Source organism: Triticum dicoccoides, chromosome 6B (genome assembly GCF_002162155.2).
Source record: "Triticum dicoccoides isolate Atlit2015 ecotype Zavitan chromosome 6B, WEW_v2.0, whole genome shotgun sequence".
In the NCBI taxonomy this organism is placed as follows: Eukaryota; Viridiplantae; Streptophyta; class Magnoliopsida; order Poales; family Poaceae; genus Triticum; species Triticum dicoccoides.
Window position 1 is genome coordinate 417,519,558 of NC_041391.1, and position 18,198 is coordinate 417,537,755.

Genomic DNA, 18,198 nt, shown 5'->3' on the forward strand with positions numbered 1-18,198 from the left:
GGCGCTGCACTGCTAGGTGCGGGCCCAAGGGCTGGCACGATGGACAGGTGTGCAACGCCCCAGAGGTAGGCGCTGCACAGTAGGGGTGTGGCGCCTACGTGGCGGGCGCTACACAAAAAGATCAGAGACGCTACACAGGGGTGTGGCGCCTACTCTGTGAATTGATTTCGTTCCGAGGTCAAAATTGTCAAATTTGCCGAGTGAAGGTCAGATTTGTCCATTCCGCCAGGGACGCCCGGAATTCAGGGCCGAACTGCCGATCCCTGGACGGTGGGCGTTGCGCGTGGCATTGGATGCCCTTACCGATTCGTTTCCCCCCTGGAACAGAAAACACAGCGCCACCACGCGGGAGTTCGCGAAGAGACGAGTGAAGAAGGCGCGGCCTCGACGGCGGCGCCGCAGGTTGGTCACCCCATCTCCCGCTGCCTTCCTGCCTTCTCCTCCTATCTCCGTCCGCCCACCGCCCTCACCCCTCTCCTCACCGCCTCCCCCTAGCCCCCACTTGAACCCTAACCCTAATACCATCTATCCTAACTCCATTTTACAGTGAATATAACCAATTTCTCTGTTTTGCAGATTGATTCTATCTGTGCTTGACCATCCAGTGGGTTGAGGGTATGTGGTTTTTCTTTACATCTGACTATGTGATGTGCTGTAGATATTAAATTCTAACTAAAAGAAACTTTCATTATTTATATGAACTTTTTCATTCATGATGGCTGTTGTGATGGGGACATTCAGTTATGCTTTTATGAAGTTGTAATGCATGTATGAACTTGCAAAGTATACTGCTGTTTGTATGATCATGTATCACATTTTTGCTGCTGTTATGGTAATGTAGCTGCCACATTTTTGCTGTTGTCTGTATGATCATGTATCACATTTTTCCTGCTGTTATGGTAATGTAGCAAGTAGCAACCATTTTTTTCCTCTTATGATAATGCCTGACTAGATTTTTGCTGCTGTTATGGTCTTGTAGCAGATTTTGACTGATCCAGTGGCAGCCCGCTCTCCTCACGGCCCCTCTTTCGCAGCCCTCCTTTCTTAATGGCTCCGGTTAGTATGTGCGTTTTCACTATTGTGATTCATCTATTTATTTGCATACTAAGCTAACCATAAACGAGTATTTAATTTTTAGGTTATTGATAAAAGGGCGGAGTTAGACACTGCTGTTGCTGGTTTCAGTGCTTCTCTCGCTCAAGTTGTGTCCATCACACCTAGCGGGACACCTGGAGCACCAGAATACAGATACAGGGTGGGCTTTGTTGTCTTTGCACCAGCAGGGAGAGGGGAGGTTTTTGTCTGTGTCTCGAAAAAATTGCTCGTTTCTACAAAACTTAAAAAGAAGGCTTCTTTTGGTGTACGATTCTATAATCATGGACACAAGGGTCCTGCTACTTTCCATTCAAACCATTTGGATTACCTTATTTTAAAGGTATCAGTCCAAGAGCACGTTCCTGCGGTTGCATTTGGTGATGTTGTTAGAAACTCTGAGCTTATCCTAATATGCAAAGACAAAGCCGACGAGTGGAATACTTACAGTACAACAGTAATGTACGTGTGTTTTCTTGAACATGTGTGTGTGGTACTGCATCTCCTTTTACTAGCTTTGTTACTAATTATATTCTTTGGAATATTGTGAAGTATCCCACAGAATGATGCTTGTGCATTCGGTGGGGGTAGGCCACCTTCTGTTGCTCTTAGTGAAGACTTTTTCACCATGGGCTTCCCTGTTCTCCCTGCCCTTGGTTTCGACAAAATCGATGGTGCTCCAGTATTTGATATGCATGGACTTTTTGTGGGATTAGTACACTCCTTTGCCACAGTGAGTAGGGACAACACACTAAACGATGTGGTGTTTGTACGCCGTGCCGTAAGATTTGGTGTGCCGGAATGTATGAGGTACACGATACTCAATTGGATACTTTGAACAATGTTTTTGTTGGTAATTTCAATTAATCATTGTTCATTCTAGGGTATGATGGAAGGGCAAGCTGTGTAACTCCAAGTTATGGATAAGGATAATCTTATAATAGGTTAGTTGGTTGTTTTGTACTATTATAAACAGTTGTTCAACTAAGCATCTATTTCCATTCTCTCTACTTTCTATATAATCCAATTGAACTGAATCTAGAGTGAAGTAATCTAAATTGGATGTAGATCACTACCAGTTCACTTGGATTGTTAAATTTATTTTTTATTACTGTTTGAATGCAAGAAAAAAAGACGGCTATGTTATGATGACCTCTCACTAGGATTATTGGTTTCAAGTTGGCATTGGACTCTAAAGTTGACCTTGATGATGATGATGTTGTGAAAGAAAATTTCATATTTATGTCCTACATTTAAGTTATGTTCCCAAATATTTGTGGTTTGTCTATTGTGACATGTCAAGTAGTGCTAGTTGTTATTTGGGGTGCTTGCTGGGAGGCAATCTCAAAATGTAATCTTTGAATGAGACACCTATTACTACTATGCAATGAAGACTATGGGTGGTGACCCACCTCTCACATTAGTTTGCAATTAAGAGGGAGAAGTGATTTCCATGCTGTCTTGGAAACAGTCTTAATTCCTAGGCACAAAGCTTTCCAAAGCGACCATAAAATTAGCCATTATAATTGCCGGTGGTTAGCATCTCCAAGTGGGACAATTTAGCATAGAGGTTTCTGAAAATACTCTTTTATATTTCCAAAATTCTCATATTTATTTCATACATGATTTATAGGCCTTCCACAATATTGGAGTACTTCATCATCAAAAACATAATTTGAGGATTAAAGCCTTGTGTTCAGTGTGTAGGCAGTAAGGATTTCCAAGAGATTTATAATAACTTGGGGGCATTCCGATAATGTCCACATGAGATGCCGAGTCTCTTTATGGCATGTGATCCATGACCTGGATCTTTTGTAGCATCATATGATGCCTAGTCGCTTTGTGGCATGCTTTGAGTTTGACTAAAAGAATGCCTAAATGCCACATAAGATGGAGCAATCCATTAATTGGGTCTTTTGTAGCATGTCATGCCATTGCTAGTCACTTTGTGGCATGGCATGATGTCTCATTAGAGCAAGTCTAATAAGGCCTAATCAGCAGGCTATAGCATGTGCCAGGTCATCAAAATCCTAAGTGGAAGAGAGAGAAATGAGGAGAGAGAGCGAAGTGGGCGCTTAATCTGTCGCCTGGCTACAGCGCATGGTACGAGAAAATAGAGCCCGCTTTCAGCCCGTGCGAGAGGTACCCTCCTGCGCCAAATTGGTTTCCAAGGCACCAAAATTGTCTCCAAATTGTCACCTCCCAAACCTAGATGCCAAGCCTGCCGCCGCCGCCCGCTGCGAGATGGCGGGGTCCAAAAGAACAACTGCACCGACACCTCTGGAGTTCCCATGCCTGCCGACTCAGCTTGTCTGGCCGCCAACTGCTCAGCCCCTCCCACTGCTGGCCATCCCTTCCATCTTTGGACCCCACACCTGGTTACCACCGCACCCACCGCAGTCCATGGCAGTCTCCTCTCTACCGTGCTGGCTCAACGGGGTACAGCAACCATGAATGGCCGGTTCATATGATCAAGTCCCTTGATGGACACCTGGTGCTGGAATTGGAGGCTCTGCACAACCTAGACCCACGGCTAAGAGTATCGAGGGCTACGATTTGCAAGCATGATACATGCTACTTGCTTCCACATTGGTAGTTTAATTTTATCTACATGATATGCTAACTAGCAAGTATGCCCGTGCGTTGCAACGGGAGAAAAATATCCCGGATGCTCCTAAAAAACACAACGCATCTAAAATTATAAATGAAACTGAATTTTTTTTATGAGAAGCTAGCTTCTACCATGCCTCTATGCCAGCAAAATTTTGGGCCGTGTAATCATAGATGGCGGGAGTACTTCGACAAGCTGTTCAATGGGGAGAATGAGAGTTCTACCATTGAACTGAATGACTCCTTTGATGAGACCAGCATGCGTTTTGTGCGGCGCATCCAGGAGTCTAAGGTGAAGGAGGCTTTAAAAAGGATGAAAGGAGGCAAGGCGATGGGCCCTGATTGTATCCCCATTGAGGTGTGGAAAGGTCTCGGGGACATAGCGATAGTATGGCTAACCAAGCTTTTCAACCTCATTTTTCGGGCAAACAAGATGCCAGAAGAATGGAGACGGAGTATATTAGTACCAATCTTCAAGAACAAGGGGGATGTTCAGAGTTGTACTAATTACCGTGGAATTAAGCTGATGAGCCATACAATGAAGCTATGGGAGAGAGTCATTGAGCACAGCTTAAGAAGAATGACAAGCGTGACCAAAAATCAGTTTGGTTTCATGCCTGGGAGGTCGACCATGGAAGCCATTTTCTTGGTACGACAACTTATGGAGAGATATAGGGAGCATAAGAAGGACTTGCATATGGTGTTCATTGACTTGGAGAAGGCCTATGATAAGATACCGCGGAATGTCATGTGGTGGGCCTTGGAGAAACACAAAGTCCCAACAAAGTACATTACCCTCATCAAGGACATGTACAATAATGTTGTGACAAGTGTTCGAACAAGTGATGTCGACACCGATGACTTCCCGATTAAGATAGGACTGCATCAGGGGTCAGCTTTGAGCCCTTATCTTTTTGCATTGGTGATGGATGAGGTCACAAGGGGTATACAAGGAGATATCCCATGGTGTATGCTCTTTGCGGATGATGTGGTGCTAGTTGATGATAGTCGGACGGGGGTAAATAGGAAGTTAGAGTTATGGAGACAAACCTTGGAATCGAAAGGGTTTAGGCTTAGTAGAACTAAAACCGAGTACATGATGTGCGGTTTCAGTACTACTAGCTGTGAGGAGGAGGAGGTTAGCCTTGATGGCCAGGTGGTACCTCGGAAGGACACCTTTCGGTATTTGGGGTCAATGTTGCAGGAGGATGGGGGTATTGATGAAGATGTGAACCATCGAATCAAAGCCGGATGGATGAAGTGGCGCCAAGCTTCTGGCATTCTCTGTGACAAGAGAGTGCCACAAAAGCTAAAAGGCAAGTTCTACAGGACGGCGGTTCGACCCGCAATGTTGTATGGCGCGGAGTGTTGGCCGATTAAAAGGCGACATGTTCAACAGTTAGGTGTGGCGGAGATGCGTATGTTGAGATGGATGTGTGGCCACACGAGGAAGGATCGAGTCCGGAATGATGATATACGAGATAGAGTTGGGGTAGCACCAATTGAGGAGAAGCTTGTCCAACATCGTTTGAGATGGTTTGGGCATATTCAGCGCAGGCCTCCAGAAGCTCCAGTGCATAGCGGACGGCTAAAGCGTGCGGAGAATGTCAAGAGAGGGCGGGGTCGACCGATTTTGACATGGGAGGAGTCCGTTAAGAGAGACCTGAAGGATTGGAGTATCGACAAAGAGCTAGCTATGGACAGGGGTGCGTGGAAGCTTGCTATCCATGTGCCAGAGCCATGAGTTGGTTGCGAGATCTTATGGGTTTCACCTCTAGCCTACCCCAACTTGTTTGGGACTAAAGGCTTTGTTGTTGTTGTTGTTGTTGTTGTAAAGCATCTCTTTTGCAGGTAACCCAAACAAACAAAAGATAGGATGGCAGCTAAATCTATCAATGAATTCAGTTGCATACCTTTGAGTCCTTAAATAATAGTGTGTCACTTTTCTTAGATAGATTACCATGTGCCATCTTGAACTGAAACATCATCAAGCAAAACACAAGACAATGACAAGTTCCATTTATAGAAGAACAAAGAATAGTATACTGAACTAAAACAATAAATTTGGTCTCATACTATACTTACTTACTTACGAAGCCTTTTATCCCAAACAAGTTGGGGTAGGCTAGATATGAAACCCTTTCACGAGGACTTCCCAGGAGGTCACCCATCCTAGTACTACTCTCGCCCAAATGGGTTTCATACCCAAAAGACTGGCTAGTTTTTACGTTGGCTCGCCAAGCCTATCACAACCCTTAGATATGAAACCCTTTCACGAGGACTTCCTAGGAGGTCACCCATCCTAGTACTATTCTCGCTCAAATGGGTTTCATACCTATGGGACTGGCTAGTTTTTACGTTGGCTCGCCAAGCCTATCACAACCCTCCTCCTTTACCCGGGCTTGGGACCGGCTATGCCTAGAAGACATAGGCGGAGTTAAATTTGGTCTCATACTATGGATATTACAAAAGAAAAAGGTTTTCCAACCATTAAATACTGAGACACTAATTAGTATCAGATGAGCTTGCAAACCTGGATTGATTATCAACGCCGATTGCTTATCCATTGACATGTGTGTTGTCATCTGCCGACTTACCTACCAATATTAGACGCATCGATATTTTATTAGGCCAAGAGCTGTGAGCATGTCCATTAGTGGTAACAACACAAAAGAATTGATTGCCTCGTGACCTGTTTCATAGAAACCCATGCAAAGTCTTGTCTTGTGAGGTACCAGATTTGTAAATCTGAATTTGCTGCCAACCTTACCATATTGTGCATGTACAACTTCAAATCCATACAAAATATGTCAGTAAAAAAAAGAAAAAAGGAAATACATGTAGAAAGGATAACTGAATTTACAAACACTGTAGTCGATCCCAGTAATACACCTGTGCGAAATTCCCCTTCTGCATGCTACAATTCTCATGCATTCTTTGCAAATAATACAGTTATATAAACCAATGATATTCAAAGTTTCCAGTCCCCAAACGATTTACTGTGATACCTAAGAGTCAGGTCCAGCAAAAGAGACTCTGTGTCGGGTTATGAACCTTGCGTGAGTAAGTTCATGTTGTTTGTTTGATCTCTCCCTACTAAGCTCCTGCATGATGACTCAGCCTTTGCAGAGAGTTCTTTTCTAACAGCAAGGAGCTTCTCGATTTCACCAGGAAGATGCACAACCCTCAAAGGCTCATTTGATCCAACTTCAGCTTCAAGCTTCTCTTGTCAACATGCGCGCTGATATAAGCTTCTTTCTTGTCATTAATCTCTACGATGATCATGTTCAGGTGACCGATTTGCTCCTTTCCTTGGTAAATCCATCCGTTCTTCAGCTTTGTGCAGCATGACGATCAGCCATAAGCCTGTTGAATTCTACCTTGTGCAACTGAATTTCTTCCTCTAGAGCAGCCGGGTGAGAGCGAGGTAGACTTGGCACATGGCAAACCGTTTGGGCTAGAGTTACCAAATGTTCCTCTTACCTAGTGTTCCCGTCAGTGTCGACTAGTCTATGAGTCACAACTTTAGTGTCGACTAGTGTCGATTAGTTATGCTTAGTCTATGAGTCTCAACCTCGGAACGACTTGTCGACTCGCAAACCTTGCGCTCAGATGGAAAAAGCAGGATGTGTAATTTTATCCATTAGCAGTAAAGGGGTGTACACTCGTCCTTGGTACCAGGGAGTCACTTTATCTTCTCTCCAGGATATAGCATGTTTCACAACCTCGCTTCAATGCAAATAAAACAGTACCAGTGAATTTTAGTGTAGATCATGCTCAACCCACTCTAAAGAATTTGTGGACATGTTTTTCAATCTAACATACATAGACTTTGCAAAGCCTAAAGGTTACACAATAGCAGCAAGAACCTTATACATGACAGCATGGTAAGAACAGGGTGGGCGGACGTTTCTTAACTTCCCTTTGAATAGCTAGAGCATTATACTTCTAGAGTTGGATTGTATATGTCCTCATGTTTAATTGTTCCAGTGTTGGTTGCTGCAATCCCACTTACTCACTTAGTGGTCAGTATACACATATAATTTGTCTTGTTATAAACCAATTGCTTTTCATATAAGTTGTAGCTCTTGACACCACTATTTCTTGATGTTAACTGCTGCTGCTTTATTTAATTTGCTGGATCTTTTGTACATGCTTACTGAATCATGAAAACATAGATGCTGGTGCCTTTTCTTGTAAACAAACCACGACACAAAGAGCTTGAAACTGATTATGTGCATTTTTTGTCTTCTTCTCTGAACAACGCATCACTCTATGGTGCATATCTTTTTAGCGGACGCAGCTTCAGTGACTTCATGAAGCCAAGTCTCACCATGACTTACCCCCCTTTATCAGCCATCCATTAAAGATCCGACATACCAGATTGACCCATATTCTGAACTGGAAATTTTAAAGTGTTCAGAAAAATTGAAAAATTCCAATAAATCATAAATGTTTCGTATTGTATTATGTGAAAGTTTCAATCCATGTGGATGTATCGTTTATGAGTTAACATTTTTTTATTTATTTGAGCTCAAAAGGCTATTTAATCACAAACCATACATCCAAGTGGGTTGAAACTTTCCCAGATTATAAAATGAAACATTTGAGATTTATTTGATTTTTTTTATTTTTTCTGAACACTTTAAGTTTTTATTTCATATGGGTCAATCTGGTACTTCGGATTTTTAATGGATGATGATAAAGGGGTAAGTCAAGGTGAGACTTAGCTTCATGAAGTCACTGAAGCTGCGTCCCTTTTTAGCATGTTTGATTACATTGCCTATGTTTTCTTCTCTAGAAGCAAATAATCATTGTCCATAGAGAAAAATGTGTCATTAGTTTTATTTGCAGAACCCATATACTACTTCTGGAGTATTATACTAACTTTTTTGTACTTTTCACCTTGCAGTGATACCGGTGACTGCTGATGCGGCTCCTTTCTGCTAAGATTAATAGATAATGCCTAGCTTTGCAGAGAGCTTATTTGGCATTAGTTTTAGTTAATGCTTTTGTTAGAAAGACTCGTATAGTGCTTAATTGTTGGTGTACATGAGCTTATGCGTGCAATTTTGCTTGGAAGTGGCGTGTGCGTGAGAGATTATTTTGGTTAATGCTTTTATTAGGAAGACTTCTATAACGCTTATGAACGTTGCTGTTAGAAATCTGTTATTTGGTTCTTCAAAGTACTTTAATTAGCAAGTACTGTCTTCTCTGTCTTCGCTGGGATGACAACAAAATTTGTGAGCTGCGACAGGCCTAAGTATGAAACTCCTACAATTAGAATTACTGATATATAAATAACTAAATTACTCAAGGTTTCCACTGCACATTGCTCGCACATGAAAAGGTAAACACTGCATCACATGTCTTTTTTGGTTCTGTGGAGACAAAAAGTATTCAGGCATTTCTCATACTAGATGGAAAAGAGATTATCTTCAATCGTGCACATAATCTTGCTGCCAGCTGCAAAATTCCGGTGATAAAAATCAGTCCTGTTGCAAGACGAGAGAAAGATATGATCAGATTTGTCATAATACAAGGGCAACACAAAGGACAATACTAAAGAATACTAGTATAGTGGCTGTAGCCCCATCACAACTCGCCAGGGCATGTACAATGGTTTTATTTTAGAAATGACAAATAGGATAAATGATGAGGTAGAGGAGGGAAAAATTATAGGAAAATGTTTGTCTTCTTTTATTTAAGAGAAGAGAAGAGATGATCTTTTAGCACAAGGTCTCATCAGGTTTTTAAGGAGTAGCTGTTTATTGAAGATAAGGCCAAGAGATATCTAAATTACATGCAAGACTTAAGATAAAAACTATCTTATCAACCATTGTTAAGAAAAAAAACCATTGTACATCGCTTAGGAAATAGACGGCGCAAACCAATCGTTAACGCATCCGAAACAAAATTTTATTTTACCTATATATACGCGAGGAGCTCGAGCGCCACGGGAGTTGCTCGTGACGAAGCGCCATGGTGTCCCCATCTGAATACACAAAGAATTCGCTGCTCTAAAAGGAAAGGTTCGAGTGGAAATCGGCGGGGGGCACGCATCCTCTAGGACGTCAACACGAGGCTCGTTGCCGGCGAGTTGGAGGAGGGCGGACCTCCTGCTGCTGGGCCAATGCTAGATGCGAGGTGCGGCGGCGGCGGGCACCTGGGTCTTGTGGGGGTTCCTTATGTTGCATGTTGCTCTGTTCCTCGGCATAAGGAACACGCACGGGCGCAACCAGGTATGAGGAGCACGCACGACGGGCAACCACCGCCGGAGGAAGCAGCAGAACATGTCCGTCGGGTTTGTGCATTTTACTTGCTGATGATGAGCGAGACGAGCGCGTCCTCGAAGTGTCTGTGTGCGCTATCGGCAACGGTTCCCTCCAGCTTGGGGCCTTGGGCGTGGACTACTCCTGGTAGGCCGCCTTGATGCCGTCCATGTCACCGTAAGCTCCAGGCCCTTCTTGCGGTGGTGGTATTCAACCTCCTCAGGTCCACTTTCATCACCATGAACCAGATCGTAGTGTAATACTCCCTCCGTTCCTAAATAATTGTCTTTCTAGAGGTTTCAACAAGTGACTACATACGGAATAAAATGAGTGAATCTACACTCTAAAACATGTCCACATACGTCCGTATGTTGTAATTCATTTAAGATGGCTAGAAAGACAATTATTTGGGAACAGAGGGAGTACGATATTGGGAAGCGTTCCTTCTCTCCTTCGAGAGCCGCGTGCGTTTATTATATCAAGGGCAAAACAGCCCGTGCCGTGGCATACAAGAAAGACTCGGATGGTAGAGATCGATCCTGGTTCGTTAGAGAGAGAGATAGAGATAGATACGGGGAGGGAAGATAGTTAAGATTACATGTAGTATCCGACTCAAACTCTAACATCCTTCCTTAATCTAAACTATCTTATATTGACATTTCTCTTGAACTCTTCAAACGGCTTGACTGGCAAGGCTTTAGTGAACCCATCTACCACTTGATCCTTGGATAGAATAAACCGTATGTGCAACTTCTTCTCTGCAACTCTTTCACGCACAAAATGAAAATCAATCTCAATATGTTTAGTTCTGTCGTGAAACACCGGATTAGCAGAAAAATAAGTTGCTCCCAAATTATCACACCATAGACAGGATGTACGATGTTGCCTGATACCTAACTCATGAAGCAATGATTCCAACTAAATAATTTCATCAGTTGCATTTGCTAGTGACTTGTACTCAGCCTATGTACTCGATCTTAGACACCGTGGCTTGTTTTCTAGCACTCCAAGAAATAAGGTTTAAACCAAAGAACACTGTAAATCCTCCAGTTGACTTTCTGTCATCACTACATCCTGCCCAATAAGCATCAGAGAAGGCACTAACAAGTATGAAATTAGAACGTTTGAACTGAAGTCCCAAAGTCACAGTGTGTTTAATGTATCATACAATCCTTTTGACAGATGTCCAATGAGTGGAGGTAGAAGCATGCAGATATTGACAAACCTTGTTTACAACAAATGATATATCTGGTCGTGTCAAAGTCAAGTACTGCAAGGCTCCAACAACGCTTCTATATTTTGTGCTCTCCTCCTCATTAAGTGATTCTCCTTCATATGCTGAAAGTTGTTCTGAAGAAGACAATGGTGTAGGTGAAGTTTTGCAATCCTTCATTCCCATACGAGTTAGAAGTTCAGTGGCATATTTTTCCTGATTCAACACAATACCATATTGAGTCTTCTTAACTTCAATACCTAAGAAAAAAAATGTAAGTCACCAAGATCCTTCAAAGCAAACTCTGAATTGAGGTCATGCAAGAGAGCATCATTGGCGTTTTTTGAGGAGCTTGCAACTATGATGTCATCAACATATATGAGCACAAAAATCACAGTGTTTGCCTTGTTATAAATAAAGAGAGATGTGTCTCCTTTGGAAGGAACAAAACCAAGGTGCTTCTGCTGTGAACTCAACCTTGAGAACCATACTCTAGGTGATTGTTTCAGACCATAAAGAGCTTTGTCAAGCTTGCAAACATAGTGAGGTGTTTGCTTGTTTTCATACCGTGGTGGTTGCCTCATATAGACCTCCTCTCCCAGAACACCATGCAAGAACGCGTTCTGTACATCTAGCTGTCTCAGGCTCCATCCCCCGGATATGGCAATGGCTAGAACAAGCCATATAGTTGCAGCTTTTACAACAGGGCTAAAAGTATCCTCACAATCAAGGCCATAGCGTTGTTTAAAACCTTTTGCAACTAAACGTGCCTTGTACCTGTCAATGGAGCCATTTGCCTTCTTTTTTATTCTATATACCCACTTACAATCAATAACATTTTTACCTCTCTGATTTGGCACTAGATGCCATGTCTTGTTTTTCATCAATGCACTATACTCTTCATCCATTGCCTTTCTCCATCTAGAGTCTCCGAGTGCATCACCTAAATTTGTTGGTTCACCTAAAATACATAGCATGCCATACGGTATAGTACCCTCAGTCCTTATTTTTGGATTCCTAATATGATGTAGGGTAGAACCCTAGATGCCCGATCTTTCACGATTGGAGCAAATCCCGCAAGGAACACGAGGGGAAACACGGGGGAAACACGGGAGAAATCACTCAAACCAACAAGATTCGATTACACATGTGCTAGATCCACGAAACACAAAGATATACACGATCCACAATCAACAAGGGACGATACAAGTAGCAAGTTCTTCTCCGTGAGGAGGTGTTGAGGGGTCTTCTCGTGAGGGGTCTTGAATCCACTTGGGGAATCTTCTCCGTAGAGGTCATGAACTCCGATGGAGAAGGGATCAAGTGGAGAGCAAAGCTTCTCAAATGAGCCACTACTTTGCTAACCCTAAAACATAGGTAGAAGAAGGGTATATATAGTCTAGGGGGCGAAAGGGTACATGGGCCTTGGCCCGAGTCATTGCGCGCAGGCAAGGCCAGATGTTCCGGGGACCGGAGGTACCGGGCCGAGGTGGGGGGGGGGTCCGACCTAACCAGAGAGTTGGCACGATGGTAGCTGGGTCGGCGTCCGAGGGCCGGAGGTTCTAGAGGCCGGAAGTTCCGGGTCAGGTTCCGAGCTAACTAGAGAGTTGGCATGCCCTGGCTCGTCTGGGTCGTCGGAGGCCGGAAGTTCCGGGTCGGCCGGAGGTTCCGGGCTCTGGCCGGAAGTTTCGGTCTGAGCAGAGAATTGTCACCTATTCCTTCTTCCCCAGCTCTCGGCTCCGTGGCTTGTGCGTTGTACCTGATCACACATAGTATTTTCAACTTAGGCGGTAGCCATGTCTCATCCGAATGTAAGGGAAGCTCAAGTAGGAGAGATGTCACCTCGGATTGAATAGCACGTGCTCGAGCTCTTGTCATGGGTCCACTTGGAGCTTGGGTAGTTGAGGTAGTGTCCATGGGGATGACCGTGAGATGCTCCGCATCATCTCCCCCCCACCGGGAAAGATCTGACCTCAGATCAAAATCTCATCACCATGGTAGGGATAGAGATCTTTGACATTGAAGATATCGCTCACAGAGTAATTGTCTCGCGGGAGATCAATCTTGTAAGCATTGTTGTTGTAGCGTGCTAGCACCTTGAAAGGTCCATCAGCTCGCGGTAGAAGCTTGGACTTGCGTTTGTTGGGGAAGCGGTCCTTGCGAAGGTGTAGTCACACAAGATCTCCAATGTTGAATATCATGGGTTGCTTGTTGAAGTTGATCTTGGTCGCGAATCATTGTACTTGGCGCTCGATGGTGTGCCTTGTATCTTCATGCATCTTCTTGAGGTAGTTCACTAGTGCACTCGCGTCCATGTTGATGCACTCTTGTAGTGGTATAGGACGGATGTCCAATGGGGACAACGGGTTGAAACCATAGACGATCTCGAAGGGGGACTTGTCGGTAGTCGTATTTCTTGCACGGTTGTAGGCGTACTCGGCGATGGGTAGACACTCCTCCCACTCCTTGATGTTCTTCTTGATCAACACACATAGTAGAGTGGAGAGCGTTCAGTTTGTCACCTCCGTTTGGCCGTCGGTTTGAGGATGGTATGCCGAGGAGAACAAAAGCTTGACTCCGAGCTTGGCGCATAAGGTCTTCCAAAAGTAACTCAAGAACTTGGCGTCGCGGTCCGAGACAATAGTCTTTGGCACTCCATGTAGTCGCAAGATTTCCCTACAAAAAAGATTTGCAACATGTGAAGCATCATCTATCTTGTTGCATGGGATGAAATGAGCCATTTTAGAGAATCAGTCCATAACAACAAACACATAATCTTTGCCGTTTCTAGTTCTAGGCAAACCAAGCACGAAATCCATGCTAATATCTTCCCATGGGTGGTATGGAATAGGAAGTGGCATATAGAGACCATGGGGTTGAGCTTTAGACTTAGCTTCGCGACATGTAGAGCATCGGTTGGTGAAACGTGAGACGTCGCGAAACATCTTGGGCCAAAAGTAGTTCTTGGAGAGTGTTGCGAATGTCTTGTCGCGTCCAAAGTGTCCCATTAGTCCTCCATGAGATCCTTGCAAAAGTAACAAACGAAGAGAAGACTCAGGAATACATACTTTGTTAGCTCTCATAAGATAATCATCTTTGATGTAATAGCGTTCCCAAGATGTATGCGTCAAACATTTGGCATAAGGAATAGCAAAAGTAGGATCATGTGCATGCAAGTCTTTTATGTGCTCAAAGCCAATGACATTCAATTCAAGTTTAGTAACAAGCATGCATTTGCGGGAAAGAGCATCGGCCACAACATTCTCTTTGCCCTTGATGTATTTAATGACATAAGGAAATGACTCAATGAACTCACTCCACTTGGCATGACGCTTATTCAACTTAGTTTGACCCTTAAGGTACTTAAGCGTTTCATGATCGGTATGAATGACAAATTCATGAGGGCGAAGATAATGTTCCCACTCACGCAAAACTCACACTAAAGCATATAGCTCTTTGTCATAGATGGGATAATTGACTTGCGCTCCGGAAAGTTTCTCATTAAAGTAAGCTATGGGGGCGCTTCTCTTGCGTTAACACACCTCCTATGCCATTACCACTAGCATCACAATGAATTTCAAAAGGTTTGTCAAAGTTGGGTAACGCAAGCACGAGAGCATGAGTAAGCAAAATTTTAAGTTCGTTAAATCTTGAGATGGTCCCCAAACAAAGGGTGCATTTTTCTTACTCAAAGCATGTAAAGGGGATGCAATGATGCTAAAGTCCTTAACAAATCTACGATAGAAACCGGCTAAACCAAGGAAACTACACACTTGTTGCAAATTGGTTGATTGTGGCCAAGTTTTAATAGCATTGATCTTAGATTCATCAACATGCACACCCTCAGAAGATACTACAAAACCCAAGAAAACAAGCTTATCAACACCAAAAAGGCATTTGTCCATATTAGCATAAAGGCACTCCTTTCTAAGAGTTTGTAAAACGGTTCTAAGGTGGGTGCCATGATCTTTAAGAGATTTGCTAAAGACAAGAATATCTTCGAAATAGACCACAACAAATATGCCAATGTAGGGGCGAAGAACAAAATGCATGACTCGCATGAAAGTACCGGGTGCTTCAGATAAACCCATTGGCATAACAAGCCATTCATATAAGCCAAATTTGGTCTTAAATGCGGTTTTCCATTCATCACCTTCTTGTATGCGGATTTGGTAATAGCCACTCTTAAGATCAATCTTAGAGAAAATGGTGGCTCTGCTAAGCTCATCTAGCATATCATCTAGGCATGGAATGGGGTAACGATAACGCACGGTGATAGCATTGATAGGACGATACACGACAATCGGAACACATGCGATATGTACCATCTTTCTTGGGAACAAGGATTACCGGGACGGCACAAGGGCTCAGGTTTTCACGTACATGGCCGTTGTCTATGAGTTGTTGTACTTGCCGTTGGATCTCCTTGGTTTCCTCGGGGTTGACGCGGTAGGGGGCCTTGTTAGGAAGAGGTGCTCCGGGGATGATGTTGATGCGGTGTTCGATGCCTCGAAGAGGAGGTGGACCCGGAGGTAGCTCGTCGGGGAATACATCTTGGAATTCCTACAATAGAGAAGATAACACTAAAGGTAGATTGTGAGAGGTCTTAGTTTTTGGTGCCTCGTCCTTGCACAAAAGGACATAGTGCATAACACTTGATGGATTCTCACACACTTTATCTCACTTTTGGTGGCAAATATTACTAGGTTTTTCTTGTCACTCATCGTGGAGGCACTCAATTTGGGCTTGTGGCGCTCACTCTCTTTTTGGTGGTTTGCTCTTTCACTATTCTCTCCATGATAGGTGGCTTTCTTGTTGGCAATCACTTGGCTTGGAGACATAGGTCATAGCACATTCTCCTTTCACTTCATCTCGAAGCTACAATGATTGGTACGCCCGTTGTGGATGACGTCGCGGTAAAATTTCCATGGCCGTCCAAGAAGGAGGTGGCAAACGGACATCGGAATGACATCACACTCCAAAGTGTCTTCGTATGCTCCTATCTTGAAGGAAACTTGCACCATATGCTCGAGTTGGAAGTGCCGGAGTCGCCTAGCCATTGGACCTTGTAGGGGTGTGGGTGCTTCATCTTGACCAATTGGAGCTTGGAGCATAGTTCTTCACTCGCCAAGTTATGGCAACTCCCTCCATCGATGATGACCTTCATAGACCTTCCATTGATACCGACCTTAGTGTGGAATATATGGCATCTTTGGTGTTCGTCTTGTTGATGTTGAAGTGTCAAGACCTTGGAGATAACGAGAGCGGGGATCGAATCTTCGTCACAAAAGACTTGATCATCTTCATCCTCATTCACATGCCGGTGCATGGCCACTTTCTCAAGGGCTTCCATCTCCTCTTCACTCATGGGGTCATATGTTCCGTCGTCGTTGAGGATCATGGTGCGCTTGTTGGTACACTCGAAGGACTTGTGGCCTCGGCCGCCGCATGTGAAACACTTGATGGAACTTGTCTTGATGGTCTCATCGGTTGGAGTAGATGATGATGAAGCTCTCGGCTTGAAGTTGCTTGTAGTAGGAGGACGCCTTGAAGTTGTCGAAGTTTTATTGTAACTTGACTTGTCGCCATTTCTTGTAGAAGGCTTGGTTGAGGTAGATGGTGTTGGAGTCGTTGAAGCTTGGGTGTTGGACAAGCCATAGGACTTGGAAGAGAACTTGGCATACTTGAAGTCATCTTGCACTTGTCGCTCCGCCTTGGTGGCTTGGTGCACTAGCTCGATGAGGTTGGAGTAAGGTTGGAAGTCGGCAATCTTCTTGATAGGATGATTGAGGCCATTCGAGAAATGTGCCATAGTTTGCTCATCATCTTTTGTGACATTTGCTCGAATCATGGCGATCTCCATTTCCTTGTAGTAATCTTCAACGCTCTTTGTTCCTTGCTTGAGGAGTTGGAGTTTCTTGAAGAGGTCGCAGTTGTAGTAGGTTGGCACAAAACGTGCTCTCATGACGTCCTTCATTTGCGCACAAGTTGTGATGGGTGGTTCACCTCTTGCCTCACGGCGCTCAAGGACCCGTTCCCACCAAATGAGGTCTTAGTCTTGGAACTCAAGGGATGCCATAGCAATCTTATTCTATTCCTCATAGTTGTGCAAGCGGAATATTTTGTCAACCTTCAATGCCCATGAAAGGTACTCTTCGGGATCATTACTTCCGGTGAACTTGGGCATGGTGAACTTTAGCTTGCCGTAGCATTGCTCTTCATTGTGTTGGGGTCGAGGGTGATGACGTCCTTGACGAGGAGGATTGTCTCCCTCAACTTGCTCTTGTCGTGGGGGATTTCAATTGTCTTCTTGCTCTTGGTGAACTTGAGGTTCTTGTCGAGCTTGTGGATGAGCTTGTCTAGCTTGTGGAGGAGCTTGAGGAACTTGACGATGCACTCGTGATTGATCAATCTTCTCTTGAACTTCATCGCTAAGTGCTTCTTCTTGCTCGTGCCTATGGCGGTTGCATGCGGCAATGGCGCAACTTGTGTCGTGGAGTGCACATTGTGCCTTAAGTCACTACAAAAAAAAGACACATCCGTGACATTTTGGGCCGAACGAATTTTTTTTCTGTCATACATATGACACTTCTATGACGATAATTGTGACAAAACCCGGTATCATCATAGATGTGGTGGGCTCCTACTTCTATGACAAAAAATCATGACAGAAAATGGGTTTTTCATCCTGGGCAGGCCGGAGGCACAGCTGCATGACATTCTTTGGGCCGTCCATGACGGAAAAAACCGCGGTAGATGCGAGGGCAAGGAAAATTTCGAGGAGTTCCCGGTTACGGTGGGCGGTCGGGGGCCGAGCGATGCGCATTTCTCTCGTACACGTACGCGCGTGTGTGCGAGGCGTTGGCTCTAACTGAACCCGAGCGAGGCGTTGGGCTCTAACTGAACCCGAGCGATTGCACTGCAGGCTACGCATTACTAAACCCGAGCGATTGATCGATGGCTGTTAACTGAACCCAATCGAGCGATTCCTTCACTACTGCTGCTAACTGA

The 18,198-nt window shown here is 44.2% G+C and overlaps 1 protein-coding gene across 5 annotated transcripts; it reads left to right on the plus strand.

Moving 5' to 3' along the window:
• Nucleotides 1–289: 289 nt before the first annotated feature.
• Nucleotides 290–8,921, plus strand: LOC119324015. 5 transcript variants are annotated; one of them, XR_005156715.1, is made up of 8 exons: nt 290–402; nt 577–615; nt 983–1,056; nt 1,139–1,554; nt 1,645–1,902; nt 1,976–2,036; nt 6,823–6,993; nt 8,615–8,921. XR_005156715.1 is itself a non-coding variant. In XM_037597734.1 (7 exons), exons 3-6 carry the CDS (start codon nt 1,048–1,050, stop codon nt 1,980–1,982), a joined length of 690 nt encoding a protein of 229 aa, XP_037453631.1. In that variant the 5' UTR covers nt 290–402; nt 577–615; nt 980–1,047; the 3' UTR covers nt 1,983–2,036; nt 8,615–8,904. The 5 variants fall into 5 exon arrangements, 2 of the variants coding, with proteins under 2 accessions (XP_037453631.1, XP_037453630.1); XR_005156714.1 differs by having other exon boundaries at nt 6,832–6,993; nt 8,615–8,904; XR_005156716.1 differs by having other exon boundaries at nt 6,874–6,993; nt 8,615–8,904.
• The last annotated feature ends 9,277 nt before the right edge of the window (nt 8,922–18,198 follow it).